This window comes from Anopheles maculipalpis, chromosome 2RL, assembly GCF_943734695.1.
Source record: "Anopheles maculipalpis chromosome 2RL, idAnoMacuDA_375_x, whole genome shotgun sequence".
Taxonomy (NCBI): Eukaryota; Metazoa; Arthropoda; class Insecta; order Diptera; family Culicidae; genus Anopheles; species Anopheles maculipalpis.
Window position 1 is genome coordinate 27,055,249 of NC_064871.1, and position 20,616 is coordinate 27,075,864.

Genomic DNA, 20,616 nt, shown 5'->3' on the forward strand with positions numbered 1-20,616 from the left:
AGATATATTATAAACTAAAAGGCTAGGTCAACAATATAAAAGTGAGTTCCTACATAGTACTCAAGCTCGTACAGCATCACATACAAAGAGGAAAATATATTTGTTTTAGGATTGTAAATTCTTTTATTAGAAAGTTTTAGGATTGTAAGTTCTTTCCAGTGGATTTATTAAAAGAAATGTTTCATTTATTTAAAAAAAAACATTATAATATTAGCATTAAATTTTTAGAATTCCAAAACATGCTTTATAATTAGATGCTTCTTCATAATTTTTCGTAATAGTCATTTCTACTGTTTTCTTTCTGATATTAGAATTAAAAACAAATACATGGGCTGATAATTATTAATTTTTGTTCATAATAACTATGAATTTGAAATGATCCTTAGAAAAAATTAACAAAACTCTGATCCACTTGTAGGGCATAACCGTAAAAAACTAGAACAATAACATACATTTATGCTAAAGTCAAAATTTGTTAGCACGATAAATTACGGTTAAGGTTTAGCTGTTCAAGTTTATAAATAATACTCAACATCGTATTACATTTCTAAAATAATAGCAAAAAATAACTTTGCACATGATGGTCAACCAGTCCTACTCAAGTTTAACCAATCTGGTTTTAGTTATTTATGTGGCCAAATTAATAGAAACTCCGTAAGCTTGCAAACTATCCCAAAATATTGTAGGTGAAATGGAGTTCCCTTGTTCATCCGTGAGCTTCTCTCCCGCTGTGCCGGTGCGGTAATACGATCACGATGCCGTAAGCGATCGACATTTGCCTAAATATCGTTCTAATCGACCTTCCGCAGTCGTCCGCATGGTCTACAAGCTTGATCGTAAAACCACGGGTATCTTGCACCATCCCCTCAATCGTTCACGTTTCTTCGCATCCCTCACAGGAAAAAAAAGCGGAAGGATCGTTAGATCGATCGACAGTTCACGCGAACGAGAAAGAAAACCTCCTCACACTAGCCGATCCTCACAAGATGCGTGAACACGCGAAGGTGAAGATAGCGAATGATAATATGTTTCAAAAGCCTTCGATCCGTGGCTTCATAGTTTTTGGTGTGTTCTCTCACCTTAAACTAACTTTCTGTACGATTATGAATGGTGGCTGCGTTAACAACCCATCACACGTTCCACTCGCAGCTAGATGAGGAGAATACAAAACGAAATGGACCAACAAACGGCGCACCGTTTTCAAAAAGGCAATGTCTGGAATGGGAGAATGTTTTGGTTTGCTTTTTTTTTTCGTTTGACACAGGAGAAGCAGGAGAAAAATGGCCCAATAAAGAACTACCCCCACTAGAACGATTAAAACGGAGCTTCACAAACCGAATCGCTGCAGAGGACGTGAGGTGATGAGGCTTTTAAATTGATTTTAATTGTGTACCGTTTTAGGCTTGTTAGAAAACGTTTCTTGTTAACACATTAGTTTGAGAGGTGTGCTTTTGGTTCGGTTTTGATGAGTTTGGTTCGGTTTCGTTGCTAGCAGACAGGAAGAGAGTTGCATATTTTGTTCCGTTTTCCGTCTAACGTTGATGGGTTTGAGTCGCTTTTAAAATGTGGCCCATTCTTCCACTCCTGCCAGCACGCGCGACTTCCATTCGATTCTTTTTGTTGTTTTTGGATGTTAGTTTATTGAATAGTATCCTGCTTCACCACACTTGAACCAACAATATCCATCCCATCTTGAACCATCCCCATTGGAAGGAACGGATCGCGCAACGCAATAAAACTATAAACCCTTGGGAAAACCGCACAGGAAACAATGAAGCCTTATCGATCGACCGCTTAGCGTATTCTGGCTGGTATGTTACTGACCCAAAACCAGGCCGGAAGACCCTTTGGACAGGAATGACAATATTTACCCCCAATTAGCCGTTTACCGACACCGAAGCACACGCTGTGGGGTGCTGGAGTGGGATTTTTGTTTTTTTTCGAGACGTGACCTGTACCGAGCACTCATTAAACCGAGCATGCCTGTGGTTGTTTTTGGGGTGGATCAGACTTTTTTCTCTAATGTCCGCTTCCTGCTGCTTTGTATTGTTTTGACGCGGGTCTCTTTAAATCCTACATTGCAGCCCATCTACCAGGTCGGGTGGGCGAAGAAATGCAGAAAAAAAAAAACGGGATCATGAAAGGACAACGAAACGTATTTGCAAAACAGGACTCGGAAAATGAAACAACACAGACGCACAGGGAACATCAACAAATCACGAGCAAGAACAAAGGCCTAGTCGATGGACAAACGATCGAAAAATCAAACGCTGACACCGACAGTCAGCCAACCTGTCCCCGCTGGTATGGGTCCCGCACCTCGCCAGGATGAGGTAGGACAATGTGAGAGGAACGGCAACAAAGGCAACAGCTAAAACAAGCCGATGGGAAGGAAACCTGACAGGACCACCGGGAAGCCTGGAACGGCGATCAGTGATTTGCGTGCGCGCGGTCAATGTCGAAGCTTTTGACAGTCTGCCGGAGACGCAACGGCAGTGGCGTCTATTTTGACACATTTCTTTCTTCTCCCCGGGGTTAAGGATCACCGGTGATGTGGCCGGGGTGTACGGAAATGGTGTATCAATGTTTTGACACACGGCTTTTTCAGGGGGTAAAGTGGCATGTTTTGGATTGTAATTCGGGCCTCTAAAGCTTGACTGATATTGGTGCGAAATACTTCAAGATGGTTGTTGGTGGCTTATATCGGGCTCTCTCTCTCTTCTTTTTGGATGGCGGTAATAGCTTTTATTTAAGACTGATCTGCCGTGGGAAGTGACGTATTCGAAGAAATAATGTATTTGGAGGAATTTCGTCTATCATACAGTAAGTAACAGGCAATCATACATGCTCCGATTAATGCTGGGTGACGTAGAACATATTATTTGCTAAACGCTTACAAGAAGCTATATTTTTAAAAGCATTTTCTTCAAGTATTTCTGCAAAAAGAAAGAAATGCTCACCATCTAGCAAAAAAAGGAAAAAAAAACAAATCCTTCAACAAAGAGCGCCAACTTGGGTGCCTAAAAATCAATTATCTCATAAAAACGGGCCCGGAAAACCAGTCTCGGTTGGGTTTTGGGTTGTGCCTGCCGGCCGGTACTGATGGTATTGAGGCGCGGAAATAAAACATGCGAACAGACACTCACTCACGCGCCACAAATAAAAGGATCTGCGAGGGAAAGAGAAAGCGACCCCAAAGTACCGGGGAAGAATAGCGTCAGGTTAATAATCAGTTTAAAGACGACTTTCGGGGTGTGAGATAGTGGATGGAATAAGAGGGAGGGATACAAAGGGGGAAAAAAAGGGAAAAGGGAAATAAAAATGACTCTAGACAGCCGTATCGATGCTTATTTAAAACTTCATAAATAAAACACCGTGAAGAGTCGTACCATAGACTGCCTCCTAGCAGGCCCAACTATGTGTGGTGCTCGTGGTTTGCGACTTACTGATAGTGGTACCAGCGCCAGCAGATGATCCCGCGCAAGGTTACCACCAACTAAATGAGATCGACATTCTCGACAACGGAAGGCAAACAGCATCCTTCCCGAATTCGCAAGGTCTTTCGTGATGGTGGAACGCTTACCCATCGCTCAGTGGACGAAAATTCGCCAGAAACGAATCTCCGGTCGGCCGATCTCTTGAGCCCGACTTCAGAAGGGTTTACATTGCCGGGCGATAACACCATAGCAGGGGGTTGTGGAGCCCCAGAAGCTGCAGCATACCGGCGGTGCTACAGTATCGGTCGATCGTAACGTATCCGGATGGTTCCACTTGCCATTCCGTTGCTGAAAGCGCCTCACTGGAGGGAAATAGGTGATACGAAAAGTCACACAATGAGCGATAAGAGACAAAATAAAATAAATTGCATTTTTCTGCATCCACTGTAGTGATTGATATGTTGTAAAGGGCAAAAAATGGACTAAATCATTCATAAGCTCTTAATTTAGGTAAGCATAAAATCATTTAGCTATCATTTCATAAATGATCTTTATGAAAGATGTTATTCAGCATGCATAATTATGGAATGTTAATAGTACACTTGATTAAACATTAAACACAAATCAAAAATAATATTTATCTTACCCTTGGTTATGCAAAGGATTTTTTTCTTTTAATTTGTCAATATGCAGATTACATTAAGGATGTGTTATAGTTTAAGATAAACTTCAAAAACGTACCCTAGATGAAGCGTCACTTTAATTCTCAGTGTCTAAGTCTCAGTCACAGCAAAGATCAATCTCGATTATTAGGTCTTCGATAAAATTGTTTTCTCAAGCTTAATGTTTCTAACAAAATGTGTTTTTGTTCTCAGATCATCTAAAATCTTCCTTATCCTTGACATTACAAACTTGAGAGGCTTGACTTGACTCTCTGTTACTGGCTTTTTTGGCTTTAATTAAACAAGCACCTGTACAGTCGATTCTGCGCACGTGTAGGATTCGAAATCTGGTCCTGCCGAGTCGAGAAGAGAAGACCGGTGTAGCTACCCCAAAAGCCACCATACTGCGTCAATATATAACCTCAGCCTAGGCAAATGGTATGATATTAGGAGTTTGGAAAACTGGAGCAAGAGGCAGCAAGCGCTTTTATTGAAGTTTTTGCTTCAAAAAGCTGTGATCGAACATTCGACAAAAGGATGCAGAGAAATATTGTTAATGTGTACTTAGGCTACGCTTTATCTAAACGGGGCTTCAAAATTGGCCATGAATAGTGTTACAAATTATTCCGTTCATTACAAAGTTCCGTTCATTTGATATTTCACACTGCTTTCATCGAACTACACTTACCAAAAATGCTCTAGCTTATGCTGCAGACTAACTCGCCCCAGCGGTTGCGATCTCCATACGTGTCTTTCAAACTATTTATCTCCTACCTTCTTTGGTCAAGTGTCAAACTGAAGATAATGAGCGCTCCAATTAGCATCATTTAGATAGGCTTTTGTAACTGAAACAAGGCCCTTCCCTCGAGCCAACGAATGAATGCCAATGAAGAGTAGCAACCGCAGACAGCCCGACATCGGTGACACGCACGCACGGAACAGTGCACCCAAGACCCAAGCACCTTTCCGATCCACCCACACGCGGGCGGACCATTTAGCATGGTTCGGCTTCCTTCCTGTGGTGGATGGATCTTCAGCCCATTTCTCGAACGCGTGTGTGTATGCGTGTGTATGTTTGTGCACGCAAGAGCAGACACAAGCGTGGTTGTGTACACATCCATTCGGATACTGTCCGATCGATTTGTGCTGTTACTGTTGTTTTGTTGCGCACTGTGTGTTGCTTATGTTTTATTTTCATTTTACTATCTTATGTTTTACTTCTTTTTCTTCTTCTTTTTCTTGATTTTCTCTTTTCCTGTTTGCTGCGGGTGTTTGTGTTTTGTACCTTTTCTTGCTTTCTTGTGCACTTTTTTTTTTCGCTGTCTCTCTCTCCTCCCTTACCACTTTTTCCTGATGTGTTGCTCTTTTATTATTTTTCCCAGTGTTGTGTGCCGTGTTTTGCTGCCTTTTTTTGTTGTTGGGCTGCCCTCCCTCGTGTTGTTACTGTTACCGCAGGCTGTTGTCTTGGCGTGCCCTATAGTGTCGGGTTTTCCTTCGCGCTTTATCTTGTTCACCTTTACTTTCCCGCTCCCGCTACTACTACACTACACGGTGTGCATGTTGCCGTTGTCCTTCTTCTTGTTCTTCGATGTTCTTCCATCGCATCGTCCGCTTCTGGCCCCGTTTCCCAAAGCCTAGTCCTCCACGTCCATTCTGCTGCTGCTGCTGCACGGGTTCCCGCTGTTTCATGTTTTCCCATTCTTCAACGCTTCACACACAACACTAATATTCAATTTAAAATATTTTGAAAGGTCCACCCGAAGGCGCGGAGCTAGACAGGGGATGGCAAACGGGAGGCAGAGAGCCAACTGCCGACATTCCTGGCCCAGCGCACCACGCATGACCACCACCACGGTCCGCACCGTCTGCCGTGCACAGGTTGACCCATCGTGGTTAGGGGGCGGACAGATGGAAAAGGTCGGCAGTCGGAGTCCGAGCCGGAAGACGGAGAAGAACGTGGACTGGGGGCGGGTGGGTAGGAAGGCGTGAGAAGTGGGCAGCAAATGATCTCAACGGGGATGAACGAACGAAAGCAGCATAAAGCAGAATAAGGAAGAAACGGGCGAAGCGAAGGGAAGTGATCAAAAAAAGCATACCGACGACGGTGATCGCGACTGACAGGACCACACACATACAGGCACGCGCGAAACCGGCTTCTCTTCACACCGCAACATAGCCCGTAGGCAGGCCAAGTGGCGAACGTGTGAGGATGCTGCAAACGGATGGATCGTCGGAGAGGCCGCGTACGGTGCGGGGATGGCGATGCACATACACGCACAGTATGTGTTGGAATGGGAGGAGAAGAAGAGAAGGAGGGTGGAAGGGGATGAGCGTGAGCACAGGGGGTTGTTGTAGAGAGGAGCCCGTTTAGGAGGTGATGACGATCGGACGGGCCCAGTTAACGATCATGGGAAATGTGCAATGATTATGGGATTTCGACCGTTTTTTCGTTGCTTCGTCCTTAACTTCGTCCCCTTCATCACCATGCCACCCCGTTTTGGCCAGCCTCTCCCACTGTACAGTCGGGCGGAACGGGCTCGTTGTCACTAGCCGTGCCGTTTGGAGCGAGTGGTTTTTGTTTCTTTCTTTTGTGTCCAAGTAGCTTCTCATATCTCCACTCTTGTGGTGTTATGACCAACAACCCCTCCCGCGCCGCCTATTCGAAGGAAAACGATCTGTTCACATGCAGGAGCAGGAGCCAAAGCAGATCGAGCAACCGAAAAACCAGTGCGTCCATCATTGCCGTCTGGGGCGGGTGGGGAGCCATGGAGTCCGACCGTAGTGGGGTTTGGTGGTTGACCAGACCAGTGTTTGTAGCTGATCTCTACTAAAGCATATACACACATACACAGACATACAGTATAGTTTGCAGGCAATGGATCATGCTCCATACACAATCGAGTCACTCGAAAGTTTGCTCCCGATTATCTCGAGGAACATACACAAACACAAGAACTGAGGGTGGAATTTTTCAAGGAAAAGTAGTTGATTTTCGGGGGCACAAGGAACGATCGTGTTGGGGAGCAAAGGTTTTTCCTAGGCTACAACACAATGAGCGTTCGATTTCTACAACTTCTCGCTTTCTTTCGTCTGGCTTCATTTGGCAAAGGAGCTCACAGTGCCATTTAAAATTGAATATGGCCAACGTGTTCAATCCGGTTTTTTGCTATTGCTTCTACGGTGTGAGTGTGTGAAAGCTGAGCTGATGAATGGACAATAGTTACGATGAATTATGGCATTTTTGGATTTTGTAATGTGACCAGGTTTTCCAGCATGTGAAAGCAATTTCGGATTTACGGCAATTGACACCAATTCGGCAGACTTTATTGACCAATTGGGAAAAAAGTGGATGTAAGAACATGACGATTATGGGGAAAATGGGGAGGGGGGGGAGGGAATGTGAATCGATCAGTTTTCAAATACTACTCAATTGAACCGTTTTTTTCCATGTTTTGCTTTATGTTTGCTGTATGTTTTTATATGCTAGAAAGTGTTGCGGTTGTCGTTTGTTCATGGAATAGAAACGAGTTATGAGATCATGTTTTTTTTTCCAAAATATTTTATAAACTACTTCCATGTTCTACCGATTAGCAATTTTGGGAAGCAAAATTGCAATAAATTTCAAAACTTTTTTTCATTTCAATAAAAAGATTCTATGATTGCCATTTTTGCAGTAGGATATCAAGAGTTAAGTCACAGGCGTCAAAACCGAACACAGTTAAAGCTCTGCTGTTCACTATCCTTTTGAAAATGTTGTCTGATTCCCTCATTATTAAGAATCTATGGTGCGCTAGTGAGAATCATAAATGCATTCATTGCAGGTGAGAGAAAGAGAGCTAAAACTTGAAAAAAGCTTATGCGTGGAAAAGCTTTAGCTTTGTTCGACACCTTTGTTTTACGATGTAGGTGCTTTCACTGCGCATGAATGTTGATGAGATGAGTATGATATGAGATGAACAAGCACCCCAGTGACATTCCCCAGCGAGCAAAATTATGCTTCTCACTATAGTTAGCAAATGATTCTCGTTATAGTGAGACACTCGCTGGGTTTGCTTCTAAAGACTTCTCACTACAGTGTGAAGCAAAATTTTCCGAAAAATACCTGCTCACTATAGTGAGAAATGAGATTTTCTTCCTATGGCACACAGCTTCTAAGACAACAAAATCTCACTTCGCACTTCAATGAAAAATAGGCTTTTGCTGACGAGGTAAGTTAGTTTTAGAAAAAGTAAAACTTGTAACAAAATTTAAAATTACTCACATTTACATTCACATAAGTGTACAAGCGACCTAACTTTGAATCTTGCACTACTAACCCCAAGGGAGTTTTATTATTTAAGTTTTTCGATCGATTTTAGAGGAAAAAAATACTGTTCTGCGATTTATTTTTATCGTCGTAATATGTTTGATTCAAAATCGCTCCAATTGTGTTGTTTAATTATTTTTTTACAAAACATAATAATGAAAAAGTATCCTAATTATGGCACAGTTTTACCACAGTGCTGAACTATGGAAGTGTGCTCAGATGGTCAAAATTTGGCAGCAAAACTGACAGCTACGAAATGGATGGTTCGTTTCAGCTCCAGTTGACAAACGGAACGGATCGGAAATTCATTGTGACGAAAATAGGGGTAGAGAATAACAGCTCAACGGCAAAACATCGCTTCGAATTCAGTCGAAAGGCAGCAGGTAGTGCGTTTGTTGGCCAGCTGGTAAAGTTTGCTCAATTTAATGTGTTTTCATACTGCACATTTAAAGGCCGAAGTTATTTTGCGTTGTGTACGATTAAAACGTGTCGTTTTGAAGTGTTTTGAGAGGCAAACAAGCAGATTCCTTCCAGTTTTCTGAGGACAAAGGCAAACGTAATTCGTCCAATTCCCAAAACACCACTCGCCTGGTGGTGATTGTATTGGTGAAACGGTGTTCCTAACGCCAAACCGTCGCTCTAAAAAGTAATCAAGAAAAAGTTCCGTTTAATGCGCAGCAGAAGGCACAATATTGTGTGTGTGTTTTTATGTACGTGCAGATAGTACCCAGCTGTTTACATTTTTGAAGCGTCTCCAGAATCGTCCGATTGCCGTGAATTGTCGCATCACTTTTCGAAAGTTTGCTGCTTGGTAAGGTGTAGAAAAATATTTCAATCGATTGCTTAAAGTGTTGTGACGCGTTGGAAAATTCGAGTTTGAAAGATTGCGAATCATCCCGCTGGCTGACGAAAAAGGCCTGCGCCATTACGTTGTAAACAAAGCGTACGTACGTGGTGTTGCGTTTCACGGAAGGTGCGTCCCTGCGTCGGTGTGTGTGTGCGAGGGCGCGCGCGCGTTCGCTGTGTGTAGGACGGGGTTCTTTTGTCTTTCCAGCGCGGTGCACGCTGCGAGTGTGTGCGTGTGCTCGAAAGTGGTCCGAGCCGAGTTTGTTGTTTTCTCAGTGCCTACGTGACGTAGCGCGCGCGAACGCTTTCGGTTGGTGTGGGGGAGAAAAACGGCAACGTCGAAGTAACGTGTGTGTCGCGCGTTCTTTGTTTACAAAATAGCAGCATCGACGGAGGTGCGAGAAACTGCGGAACATTTGTCCAACATTTGGGGCGTGTTGGGTGTTTGAGTTTGTGCAGGCGGAGTTGCAGCAGGAAAAGGTAAACAAGGGAAACCATCCCTGTCCCGTGCAAGTGAGAATGTTCCGCACGATAAATCTGTCCAGCGATAAAAACAGTCTGGTGAGCAGTAGCAGCAAGGCGGCAATGACCACCACTACCACCAGCAGCCAGCTGGGGAAGATGGGCCCAGAGGAGCTAGGAGGTAAGTGGGCACGCAAGGGAAACGAAAAGGGAAATGCATCACCGGGCTTTCCACAATCTCGCTCCAATCGGACGCGCAATCAATAATTTTTCCCACGCAACCAGAACGTGCGTCGTCGTCGTGCGGGTGAGTCGTCTTATTGCGTCGTAGCCGACTGACTGCGTTTAAACTTGAGTTCTCGCACTCCTCCCCACTTTTTTACGGTGTGTGCTCCCCCCTTCAGTCATACACTTCATCCATCTACTTTTCACACTCTGTTGGTCTGTTTGATAGTGAATTAGAACGAAAAAACTTGAAACCAGCCCACAAACCTAGCAATGCACTTGGGGCCAATGAAAGAACACCAAAAAGCCGGTTCAGAGTTGTTCTATTTTTATGTTTTCGCACTCGTTTTTTTTCTCTTGCGTTTCTGCTCTGTGGTTTCTGTGTGATAAGAGCAAAGAGTCAACATGTACAAAATGGTTCAATGGGCAAGATAACTGTCGGCGAAGAGGGGAACAACACAATATTGGGAGAAGAGATGGCCCTGAGTTCTGCATGAAACATGATAACATGCTTCGTTCAGTTTCCGCTTCAGTTGGTATTGAATTCGGTTAGAAGTAGCAAAACCTAAGAGAAGGAGATCAAAAATCAAGCTTAAAAACCTGTTCCGCGCCTCTACCTTAACCTTTAAAAAGCTGTGATAAATTTCTCGTTCCTCGTTTTTGGTGTTAAATAATATACAGTGTCATACTAGCCAATTGGATATATTCGATGCTCCTTCAGTTTAAGTGCCCCTTATCCCGTGTGAGCTCGACTGTGGATGATTTGGCTGCCAGGTCAGGTATCCTTCTGACGTCTTTATTCCCTTTCTTGTTCCAGGGGGTTAGCGCCTCTTTGAAGCATCGTACCGTGGAGGCTTGGCACTGACTCCCAAAATAACCTCCTTTATTGTGGATACTGCGTTCCATTTCCGGCATTAATATGTTATGATTGACTGAAAGCCACAACAACTTTGTGAAGCGTCCAATAGCATCTGACTCACGCATTCCTCCAACAGTAAGGCCCCGCTAGGTTACAACTTCACGTCTCCCAACCCTTATTCCTTGCTTCAGTGATATAATGTTGTCTCTAGCGACCCTGACGCATACAAAACTCATGGAGCCGAACGTCACAACGAAGTCGTAAGGATAATTAATAGTTATTTATTCCGAAAATGTGGAGCAAAGGTAAAATTGTGTTGCAACAATGCAACATTGTTTCTGCAAATCTCTTTCATACTGCCAATATTTGAACAATTTGTTAGCGACCTGCAAACAAAGTAATAACACATACGACGACGGCTTCCGTTTGATTAACTTCCCCTAACTGTAGAACAAAAGAGCACAAAGAAAAGTAAATGAAATAAATAAATCAACATTGATAACATTGGCCCTGCTTTCAACCAACCCTACCCCGTATTATCTCCCCTCACATTCACCAATCGTTGGCGCAATATTGTGTAAAACGATGGTCCGTCATCGTTCGCTGAAAAAACTTTCCCCGATCAATCTAAATTATGAGCCGATTTGATGATGTGTGACTGTTGATGTCGACGGGTTGGACGGGTTTGATGAACGGGTGGAATCCAATGCCATCCCGAGGTGCGAAGGGATGTTGATAAGAGCGAACGGTGGTTAGATGTTATTGCTCCTACGCCATACGTCGCTGAAGTAGGTGGTCGGTGACGCGTTTACCGAACGATCTCCCGATGGAATCCTTACCGAGCGCAACAGGGTTCGCGCAAATCACGATCGATCAGGTTCAGTGCTAAGGGCTTGTTTGTTTGTGTGTGTGTGCGGCTGCTGATAAGATATCGTTTGCCGGTGGTACGTTCGCGAGACGAATGATGAGGAATGGGTTGATTACAGGGCTGTCAGAGGAAGTAGATGACGCGGTTTCCCAATGACGTAGTCCGGACGGTGGTATGATGGCAATCGCCAACCGATCGGACATGGGCGATTCATGTATTTCGGGCAACCGATCAGGAGATGCATCGATGAAATGGGATTGGGTGTTTTATTTATTTTTGAAATACGATCGTGACGATGCAGTTTTATCAGGGCATTGGTTTCTCCCCTTCACTATGGTTTGGGGACTGGCGGAATGTCCAACATTCTTTTTTTTTTTTTTGCGATCTATTGCGATGTGGGATCGGTTGTGAAATAAAAGCGGAATAAATCATCCATAACATCGAAGGTCCGGAATTCCCTGTGTAAACATGAGTTGGGAATTCAAAGATAAAATAGAAAAGGAATCTGCGATTGAAACTACTCGAAGGTTTAAATAATCAGCGCGATAAGCGGTGGTATAATACTTTTCTAAAGAACAGCTGGTAGGAGAAATTATGAAACATAGAAAAATAAATTCAATAACAAAAAAAGTCTTTTGTTTTATTACTTTTGCCATGAAGAATGCTCATGAGTGTTCCCCAAACACGATGCCTGCTGTAGAATTGAACCACACTGTATAATTTGTATCTGTTAATGTGCGCTTTTAGGTTACGACGCCCACCACCCCACCACCGTGAATGATTTACAAGCTTGTTTTTATTTTCATTCACGCCTTGCAGCCACATAAAGGTAACATACATACAGATGTACGTGCAATGTGTGCTCACAAAATGCCAAAACCGGAAACTGTTAACCCAATTGCATTTACCAGCCAGTGTTGCATGTGTAGCTAAGCAAATGCACTCCACTCATCCGCGTCCGCGTGTGTTGGTGTTGTGTATCATGTTGGTTCGGTGAATGAACTTACACGATCTGGCGGCCCTAACTGCGCCACACTTAGTCGTAAATCGTAAAGGCGTAGTTTAGTAGAAGGCCAGAAGAGGATTTGTATTTTTACTACATTGATTGGTTTAATTATGTGAGAGAATGCCTACCAAAAATAGACCTCTAATGTCGAAGGAATATGTTTGTCCTTAGTGAAGAGGCAACTCATTCTGGAGGAACAATTTTCTGCAACCTCACAACTGAAACAAATGGCGGTAGCCATGCGTCTGATAAGCCTTTTTTGCGGTGCAGTTGCATTTTGCCTGCTCAAATTGTAGGTCACTCCTTATCGTGAGGTGTTTTGTTTTGGTGCAAGAAAAACAAAACCCTGCGAAAGCAATGTTGGTCCAGTCGGTTCCTTGCTCAGGTGATTTTTCTCTTTGCAACAATATTTGTTGATACCTATGCGTCGCAACGTCTCCTTCGTTCATCAGTCAATATTGACCAGGATGACAACTTTTAAAGGTCAATAACAAAGCGAAGGGACCCATTGTCACGGTCCCGTCACAACACAGGGAAGCTTCCTCCACCTCTACCCTCAGTGGTGTTGTTTACGAAAACTAGCTCTCTTCACAAGTTGATGGAAATAAACTGCGACGAATATCTCGAATGGTCAGGTGCATCATCTGAAGTGGGCCCGCTAGAGAATTACACACCTGAGTCACACACAATGCGGTTGATGTTGATGGGTTGGGATTTTAATAATCTCCGATGCTGCAACTGAAACGCAATGGTTGCGGTAATGCACTAGGAAAACATTGGTGTGGTGCATCCTTATCGAGAGCGGAACGATGAAACTAGGTGCCCGTAATTAAACCGCCATAAGGGCCACCGAGGCTGGATGGAAAGGAGGGGGGGAGCATTGTTGTTTGTCTGTTGACGAGATGAAAATGCTTGTATTTTTATTTACATGCGACTCGGTTAGTCCGTCTAGACACGACACATTTATTATCGGCGTGGCCGGCAGCGCGAGAAGAGAGTAAAGCTGATAAAGGGGCGTTAAGCTTGTGTGGTGATGGAAATTTGCTAATTCACCCCACCGCTCTCTTCACCCAAAACCACAACCAACGCGCGCGTTCAACGCAAATGGTTAAATGAAAACGAATGCAACGAGATAGGGGCACTGATTTCGCACGATTTGTTCGTTTGAGTTCGCGCTTTTGTTCGCTTGTTAGACCATCATCATCCGCATTTCGCACCACTTAACAGTGAACCTGTGCAGCCCCGAAAAAGTGGATCATTTTTGCTGACCACCACCGACGAATGCTGATAAAGCGGGCATGAGTATGTCGCGGTTTGAAATTTTTTATTGTGCTTATAGCTTTTTTGTGCTACAGTTCTTCCTATCGGTGGTGGGTCGGTCCTAAAACGTAGATAACGTTGAACAAAAAACCTACCGAACGCGTGCGGTATTTTGACACACGAGCGTTTGCTTCATGTACAGTAATCGTTTTTTTTTTGTGGTGGTGGGTGGCGATGTTGTATATTGAGGTCAAAATTTGAAGAAGCCTACCACCAACCCCACCCAACCACCCTATCATTGGGGGAAGGGATGGCCATATGAAATAAAGATTGGTTTTGCAACGTGCCAAACCACTCGCTGCTTGCTTTTCATTTTTCCTTTTTCTTAGCGCGCGGTGGTGTAAGAAGTCGCAAGATTCATAGCAATTGTGGAGTGCCTTTTGGTTGTATTTAGCTACTTGGTGGGCTTTGAAGAGAGGGGTGCCACAACGCAAACGCCGATGCCTCAATCGATCAAGCATCGTAGGAAGGCTGGAAAGTAAACTTTTTTGTGTACATTTCGACAACAACGCATTTTTGTGTACATTTCGTATTGGAATTGGCTGAAGAATTGAACCTTCTTTTGCCTTCCAAAAAGAATGCCTCCGGTCAAGCAAGAAAGTTATTGAAAGTTAACATTGTAATTGCTCAAATCAACCAGCTAAATAGTTACAATTGATGCTAATTTAGCCTATTTCCATAATTGTCAGCTCATTAAGCAAAACGAAGTTGTGCGTTCAAAAGTACTTTGATTGTAATTGAAAATTTGATTTATGTGCGCGTCATTTGATGATGTGCTGGACTTTTAACAGTTACATGTGGGGGTGATATCGCACGGAATCAGAATCGTCGTCCATCTATCATCGTCAGAATTGATGCGTGTAAATGGGAAGTTAAATAGCGCTTATAGGTACAGGTGTGCAGACCACAGGTGCTGTGGCAATCACGACGAGAAGGAGTCGGTATTTAATTAATTAACCATTGATCATTACCGCGGGTGGTGGCGTGCCGGATGCATTTCCGTTAATTTACGTCATTAAACGATGCATAAAGCCGCCGGGACGCAGGTCGTTAAAGACGAGACGGGCAATCAACATCGTGCTCAGTAACACCTTGTCTCAATGTCATGCTTTTACGCCTATCATTCGCCCACCGCCCCAGTGACTTGATTTTCAAACACATTATCAATTCGTCTTCGATTGCGAGTGAGAGTATGATGAAATTATATATTTATTTAACCCTTCATTGATCGCATTCGACACCAGAAGATCATGATCTGGTAGCGAGGAATGAGGCTTTCTTTTTGCATGCTTTTTTGCAGCCGTGAACACCGTTGCATATAAGCGCACGGGTGGCACGATTAGGATGAGATAACTCCAACTCGAAACTGTGATTTGTTCACGCATGCAAATCATGCAGTCATATTGAGCGAACGTGTCTCCCGACCCTTGCCGGTACGTGGTTTTGTCCGCATTCGCAAGCTCCTCTGCTGTGTTGTGTTGTGTTTCCTTGAACTTATCACACGGTTCAGGGCAGGTTGTTTTGCAATTAAACTTGTACCGGTCTAGACACCGACGCGCTTCGCTCTGCAACGCCACTGCCCGGTGACGGTGTCGTAGTTGCTTTCTAACCTCCACTCCCGTTGTGAACGTGATCGCGGAAGTAGCACCGGATGAGTGATTTACTCTCCTATGGGAGCAACAAGGAATTCCACTGTTAGATTATTGGTTTGCGTGGGTGGTGTGTGCGAGTGCGCTGCGCGGGTGGTAATAAAGCTTGACCTACGCCAACGTTAAACGTTACCGGTGTACGTGGTCTAAATGTGTGGCAAAGAACATTTACAATTAGCAGCATTAAATGTGCTACTGTTGTTGCAGAGAATTGTTGTAAGCGCCATTCGGATAAGGGAAAGGAAACCCCAGTTGGCTATTTGCCGAGGATTTATTTTGGTTGAGAAAATAAGCACAGCGTGAGCTATTTCGATGCGCGAAGAGAGTGAAAGTTGCTCACTTTTCGTCACTTTTGATGTAGTTTATAGGTAGATTAAGAGGTCTCAATGGCTATTGTCATGTTCTTGGTTGAACGACTTACTTGCTTGCCTAGACTTATTGATGCTACGTAGCTGGTTAGTCAGCCTTCACCTATGGAGGAATGATCCGGATGGTACAGGCACCTAAAGAAATTTCCACATTTGACCCTGATGTTGATGATGATGCTTTGCGTAGTTTAAACAAATAAGATTATTGACCCTGGAAAGTAGGACAACAAAGTCTGGACCGCATTGAATCCGCAGACTGCAGACCGTGTCTCTTTATGACCGTTTTCCTGACAACCCAGACAGCAAGAAAATGTCTTTGTCCTAGCGCTATTTTCCGGAGGTTTTGTTGTTGGACGATGCAACACGCATCGATGGTTATTGACGTGTTTTCCATGGATGTTTTCATTACTGACACTAAAAAAAAAAAAATGGTTTCGCTGTTTATCCCCCTGTGTGACCGATTGACATGTTTGTGGTGCAGCGGAAAGCGGTGCAAGCAGTGCAATTGACGTCAGCTTTTGTGCGGTGCTGGGTGATTCGCCAAGCATTTAGATTAGGTTTTGGAGCATTGACTGACGTCTTCCCGACGTGTCCCGTACGAGGGCGATTCTGTTTCGGATTCTAGGTTCTTTTTTTTGTTTTCTTCTACTTCAGCCTATGCCCTACGTATGTAGACTGTTTTACTTTGTTTACGTAGCTTTGTACTAAGTGTGTCGTTGTGCCGCCGCCGCCGCCGTCTGGAAGGTGCGAAAACACCACGCTAACCTTAAACAAGGTGCTATTGTAGTAGCGCGCACAGTTTGCTATTTATTCTGGCTCGTTCTAGTGGCAATGGAAGTTATTTGAACGTGAGCTGCTTTGAGGAGGTGCTCATGTTCTTTTGTTGTGTTACGAGAACTGACGCGGGACCCTTATCAGCTGTGAGCAATGTGGCTTTCGCGACCAACGAGGGCTTTAGGATTAAAAGTTCAAGTTGTAGTTTTGGAATTTACAATCGAGTAGCAACAAGGAGGTGCATTTTTAGCATAAATTAGATTCAGAAGAATCGAAATTAATTAAAAGTAATAAAAATAGAGAAAAACTTTCGGACAATCATATCACTGTGGTGGCCCAAACCAAACCAAACAAAATAAAACCGACTAATTACTAGCTTCGTGAGTAAACATGCTCAGCGTGTTAGCAGTGTAATTGTCAGATAAAAACAGATAGTGCGACGACAACTACAGATATTGCAATGTGTTTTTCCTCCTCCCTTTTCCAACCTGCAACATGCGGTGACGATATTTCCATACTGTCGTGGTCTGTTGAACTCTTCGTGTGGTGCCGTATTATTTACGTTGCTTTTATTACACCGGAAGTGTGTGCGTAGCGGGATGTGGAATTGACTTTTCGATGGGTGTTGCTCGCTGTTCAAACAAATCGCTTGAATCTGGTTAACTCTGGCACGCACGTGTAGCAAGCATGTTGTTTAGCAGTAACTTAGCGGACGATTATGGTGGTTGGTGTGAAGAGATCGAAGGGCTTGACACACTATTTGTTAATCAAATTTTTGTCCGTTAGTAATATGGGAGTGAGTCAAGAAGTGGGTGGGCGACAAAATAACGTTGAACTGTGCTCTAGTAGTTCAAATAGAATGAGTTAAACATATTGTTTCTGTTTAGAGTAAGCTCTTCTCCACGGTCAATGTTGGAAGGGGCCTGTTGAAGTCGTCCAACCAGTTTCATGGGAAATGACCCACTTTTTAGTGTGTGCATAAGTGAGCCGTTGAGCCTTCTCACTACACACAAAACCATGGTTCGATGCGCCTCTCAACAAGGGATCGTCTTTGGCGGGTTTTCTCGTCTTAGTTCCAATGCCGATTCCGCCAATACAAAGAATGGTGTAGTTTGTGCGTGTTTTTTTTAGTGCATTTGGGTATTGAAGCATATCCAATGCTCAAACGCGCTGGGTCTGTTGTATGTGTTGTCCATACCCCATCCTTCTATTTCCCTCCCAAACACTCTGCCATTGTTTACTTCCTGTAGTCTCTATATTCTGGGGGTCTATTCTAGCGAGTTGGGTGGTTGGTGTGAATGTTCGATGCGCTGCTAATCAGTATTCGATGGATCATTCGCCTGGCGGAAACGTTGTGCCCCGTGCCTCTTCGTGTTAAATATTAATTTGAGCTGCGTTGCGTACTGATTAAACTTGACTTGACCAACGAAGACAACTAGCCACACAAAATGCACAACAAACAACACATGGATATCGGCACGTCTCCATGGTGTGGTTGGCTGTATGCATGAGCAGGCCTTGAGCCTAGAAAACGCTGCACAATCCGTTAGCGGTTTAGAGAATGAGGTTCACGAACGAAGAAGAAAATACGGACAAAAACAAACTGGATGAATGTTGGGTGAAGGTAGCGCTGTTGCCGTTGTTCAAGGTCACAGCTGCTGTGGAGGTTTGCTTTTTTCTGATCGTTGAAAAATAAAAGGGATGCTCGGTTCTGGTTCCCTGATCTCGCAAAACGCAATATGATGCGGTTGGAATCATCCTGTTTGAAGTTAAAGTTTAATATTTTTTTTTTGGTCATTTATTTCCCCAGAATCTTGGATTGAACTTTCGTCCAACACGAGCTCAAATGGAGGTGGAGTAACAGCAATGGCAAGCTCGGGAGTCGGCAACATCGGCGGTAGCAACAATCTCGTCCTCACCGGCGCCACGACGCTGGCCGGTACTGTTGGAACGAAGAGTCCCGACCGGACCACACCGTTGGCGTTTACTTCGGTCGAGGAGTATATAAGACTGCTGCGGGAGGCTCAGCGCGAATCTAAGGAATCAAGCCGAGTCGCATCGCTGACGAGTTCGCGCAAGAATTCACCCCGTGGAAGTCCCAAATCACCTCCAAATAGTCCAAACACCGAGCTGGCCGCCACCGAGGAAGATCTCCGGAATGTCTACATCAACTATGTGAACAAGGTAAAAATGCAAAGAGGGTGGGAAACTGCGCCATGACACACACACACACATACAATTCAAACGTTTGTGTTGCCATTGATGGCTGATACTGTGGGACATCATATCAAGGTGAATGTGATGCTGTTTTTGAAATGTCAAGCGGAAACGCAACCAACCATCCTCCGCCAGCCGACACCTCCACGGTTTGACGTAATCGGAGAGGCTTTGGCATTGTTTTTTTTGGTGGTTTGGCGGTGAAACAAACATTTTGTAATGACATCCGACTCGATCCGATTTTAGGGCGAGAAGGGATGGATTTTCTGTTTTTAAGCTCTCTAACGTAGCGAGATTGAAATAAAGACACATTTGAAATGCATCAAAGTGAATGGTAATTTAAACCAGATTCTGTACAATTTTGAATGTAATGGGAGGAAATTGGTGACCTTTTTAATAAGAGTTTCCATGAGAATTATTTTATTCAAAAGCAAATCGGATGCTAATTGTACGCCCAGTGGTTGTATGTTTGGTTGGCTATCGAGAAATCGAGGCTTGTCCCCCATCGGCAACTTATAATTGCTTTGCAATCTGCTGTTTTGTATCGCCTGATATATATAAATGGTGGTGTGTGAATGGGTTGTGTGAAGTTCGTTCTCCACTGTAGCCACAAAACGAACAAGGGTTGTCATGTTTCATTTGGTCTATGAAGCGATAATCTTCCTAATTAGCTGTGAATTGATTAGAATTTCATAACATTGCAACGTTGTTCAACGTTGTTGTTCAACACCTGAAAATGATGGGAATATTTTTTTTTTACTTTTAAACTAAAGTTTTTTTCTTTCTCGATAATTGTTTCTCCCTTGCAGGATGGTGATATAGTGAAGGATACCGACTGGGTATGGGATTGGAGCAGCCGTCCAGATCAGCAACCTCCAAAGTGAGTGGCAGTGCATTACGCATTGATTATAATTTGATCTAATACAAGCACACCTTCTCTTCTCTTACAGAGACTGGAAATTTGAACATCCCAACCAAACGCAGGAAGAAAGAAACAAGCCGATTCACGCCGGCTACTCAATACGGCAGGTCCGCGTTGGGAAAAATTCACTGTTCTCTCGGGAGTTTTTATACTCCATCGTACTGACGAACGTATTATCGCTTCTGCTTGGCGCAGGCATTGGGTAAGTGATGGATTGGGTATATTCGTAGCGAATGGAAGGATAATGTGTTTGTTTTCTCACTTATTTCAGCGCTTGGCTACAGAAACGAGGACTGTTGCTAACCCGCATCTCGATTGAGTAAAAGGGATGGGACATAATTTGAAGCCACACAGTAGTAGCTCTTTGTAGTTGCTGCCGGGTTTGTCGTATGCGGACGGAGATAAAATTAAACTTTCCCCAAAAATTGGCTTCTAGAAATTGACCAGCAACACCACACAAAGAAGTGAGTGTGTGTGTGCAGCAGTAGTAGAAAAACGCATTTATTTTGTGTGACATAAAAGCAGGAGGAGGGTTGGTTTTAGTGCAACTTTTAAGGCTACGGAAAGGGAAAGGGTTGAGCCGGCAAACGACTGACGAATGGGCCAAAAATGATAGCCAGGAATGATGTGTCTGTGGTGTAGAGTGCGATCGAGAATGCTGTAACGCACTTTGGCGTGGAAGAAGAATCTTATGG

The 20,616-nt window shown here is 43.8% G+C and overlaps 2 protein-coding genes across 3 annotated transcripts in view; both read left to right on the plus strand.

The window, feature by feature from the left end:
• Positions 1-20,616, plus strand: part of LOC126557127 (uncharacterized) — a 402,968-nt gene that overhangs the window by 167,613 nt on the left and 214,739 nt on the right. The window lies entirely within an intron of this gene.
• Positions 9,767-20,253, plus strand: LOC126558807 (BCL2/adenovirus E1B 19 kDa protein-interacting protein 3). The gene is made up of 5 exons (XM_050214879.1): positions 9,767-9,894; positions 18,593-18,966; positions 19,809-19,879; positions 19,950-20,123; positions 20,193-20,253. The coding sequence occupies exons 1-5, from the start codon at positions 9,771-9,773 to the stop codon at positions 20,242-20,244; spliced, it is 795 nt and encodes a 264-aa protein (XP_050070836.1). The 5' UTR covers positions 9,767-9,770; the 3' UTR covers positions 20,245-20,253.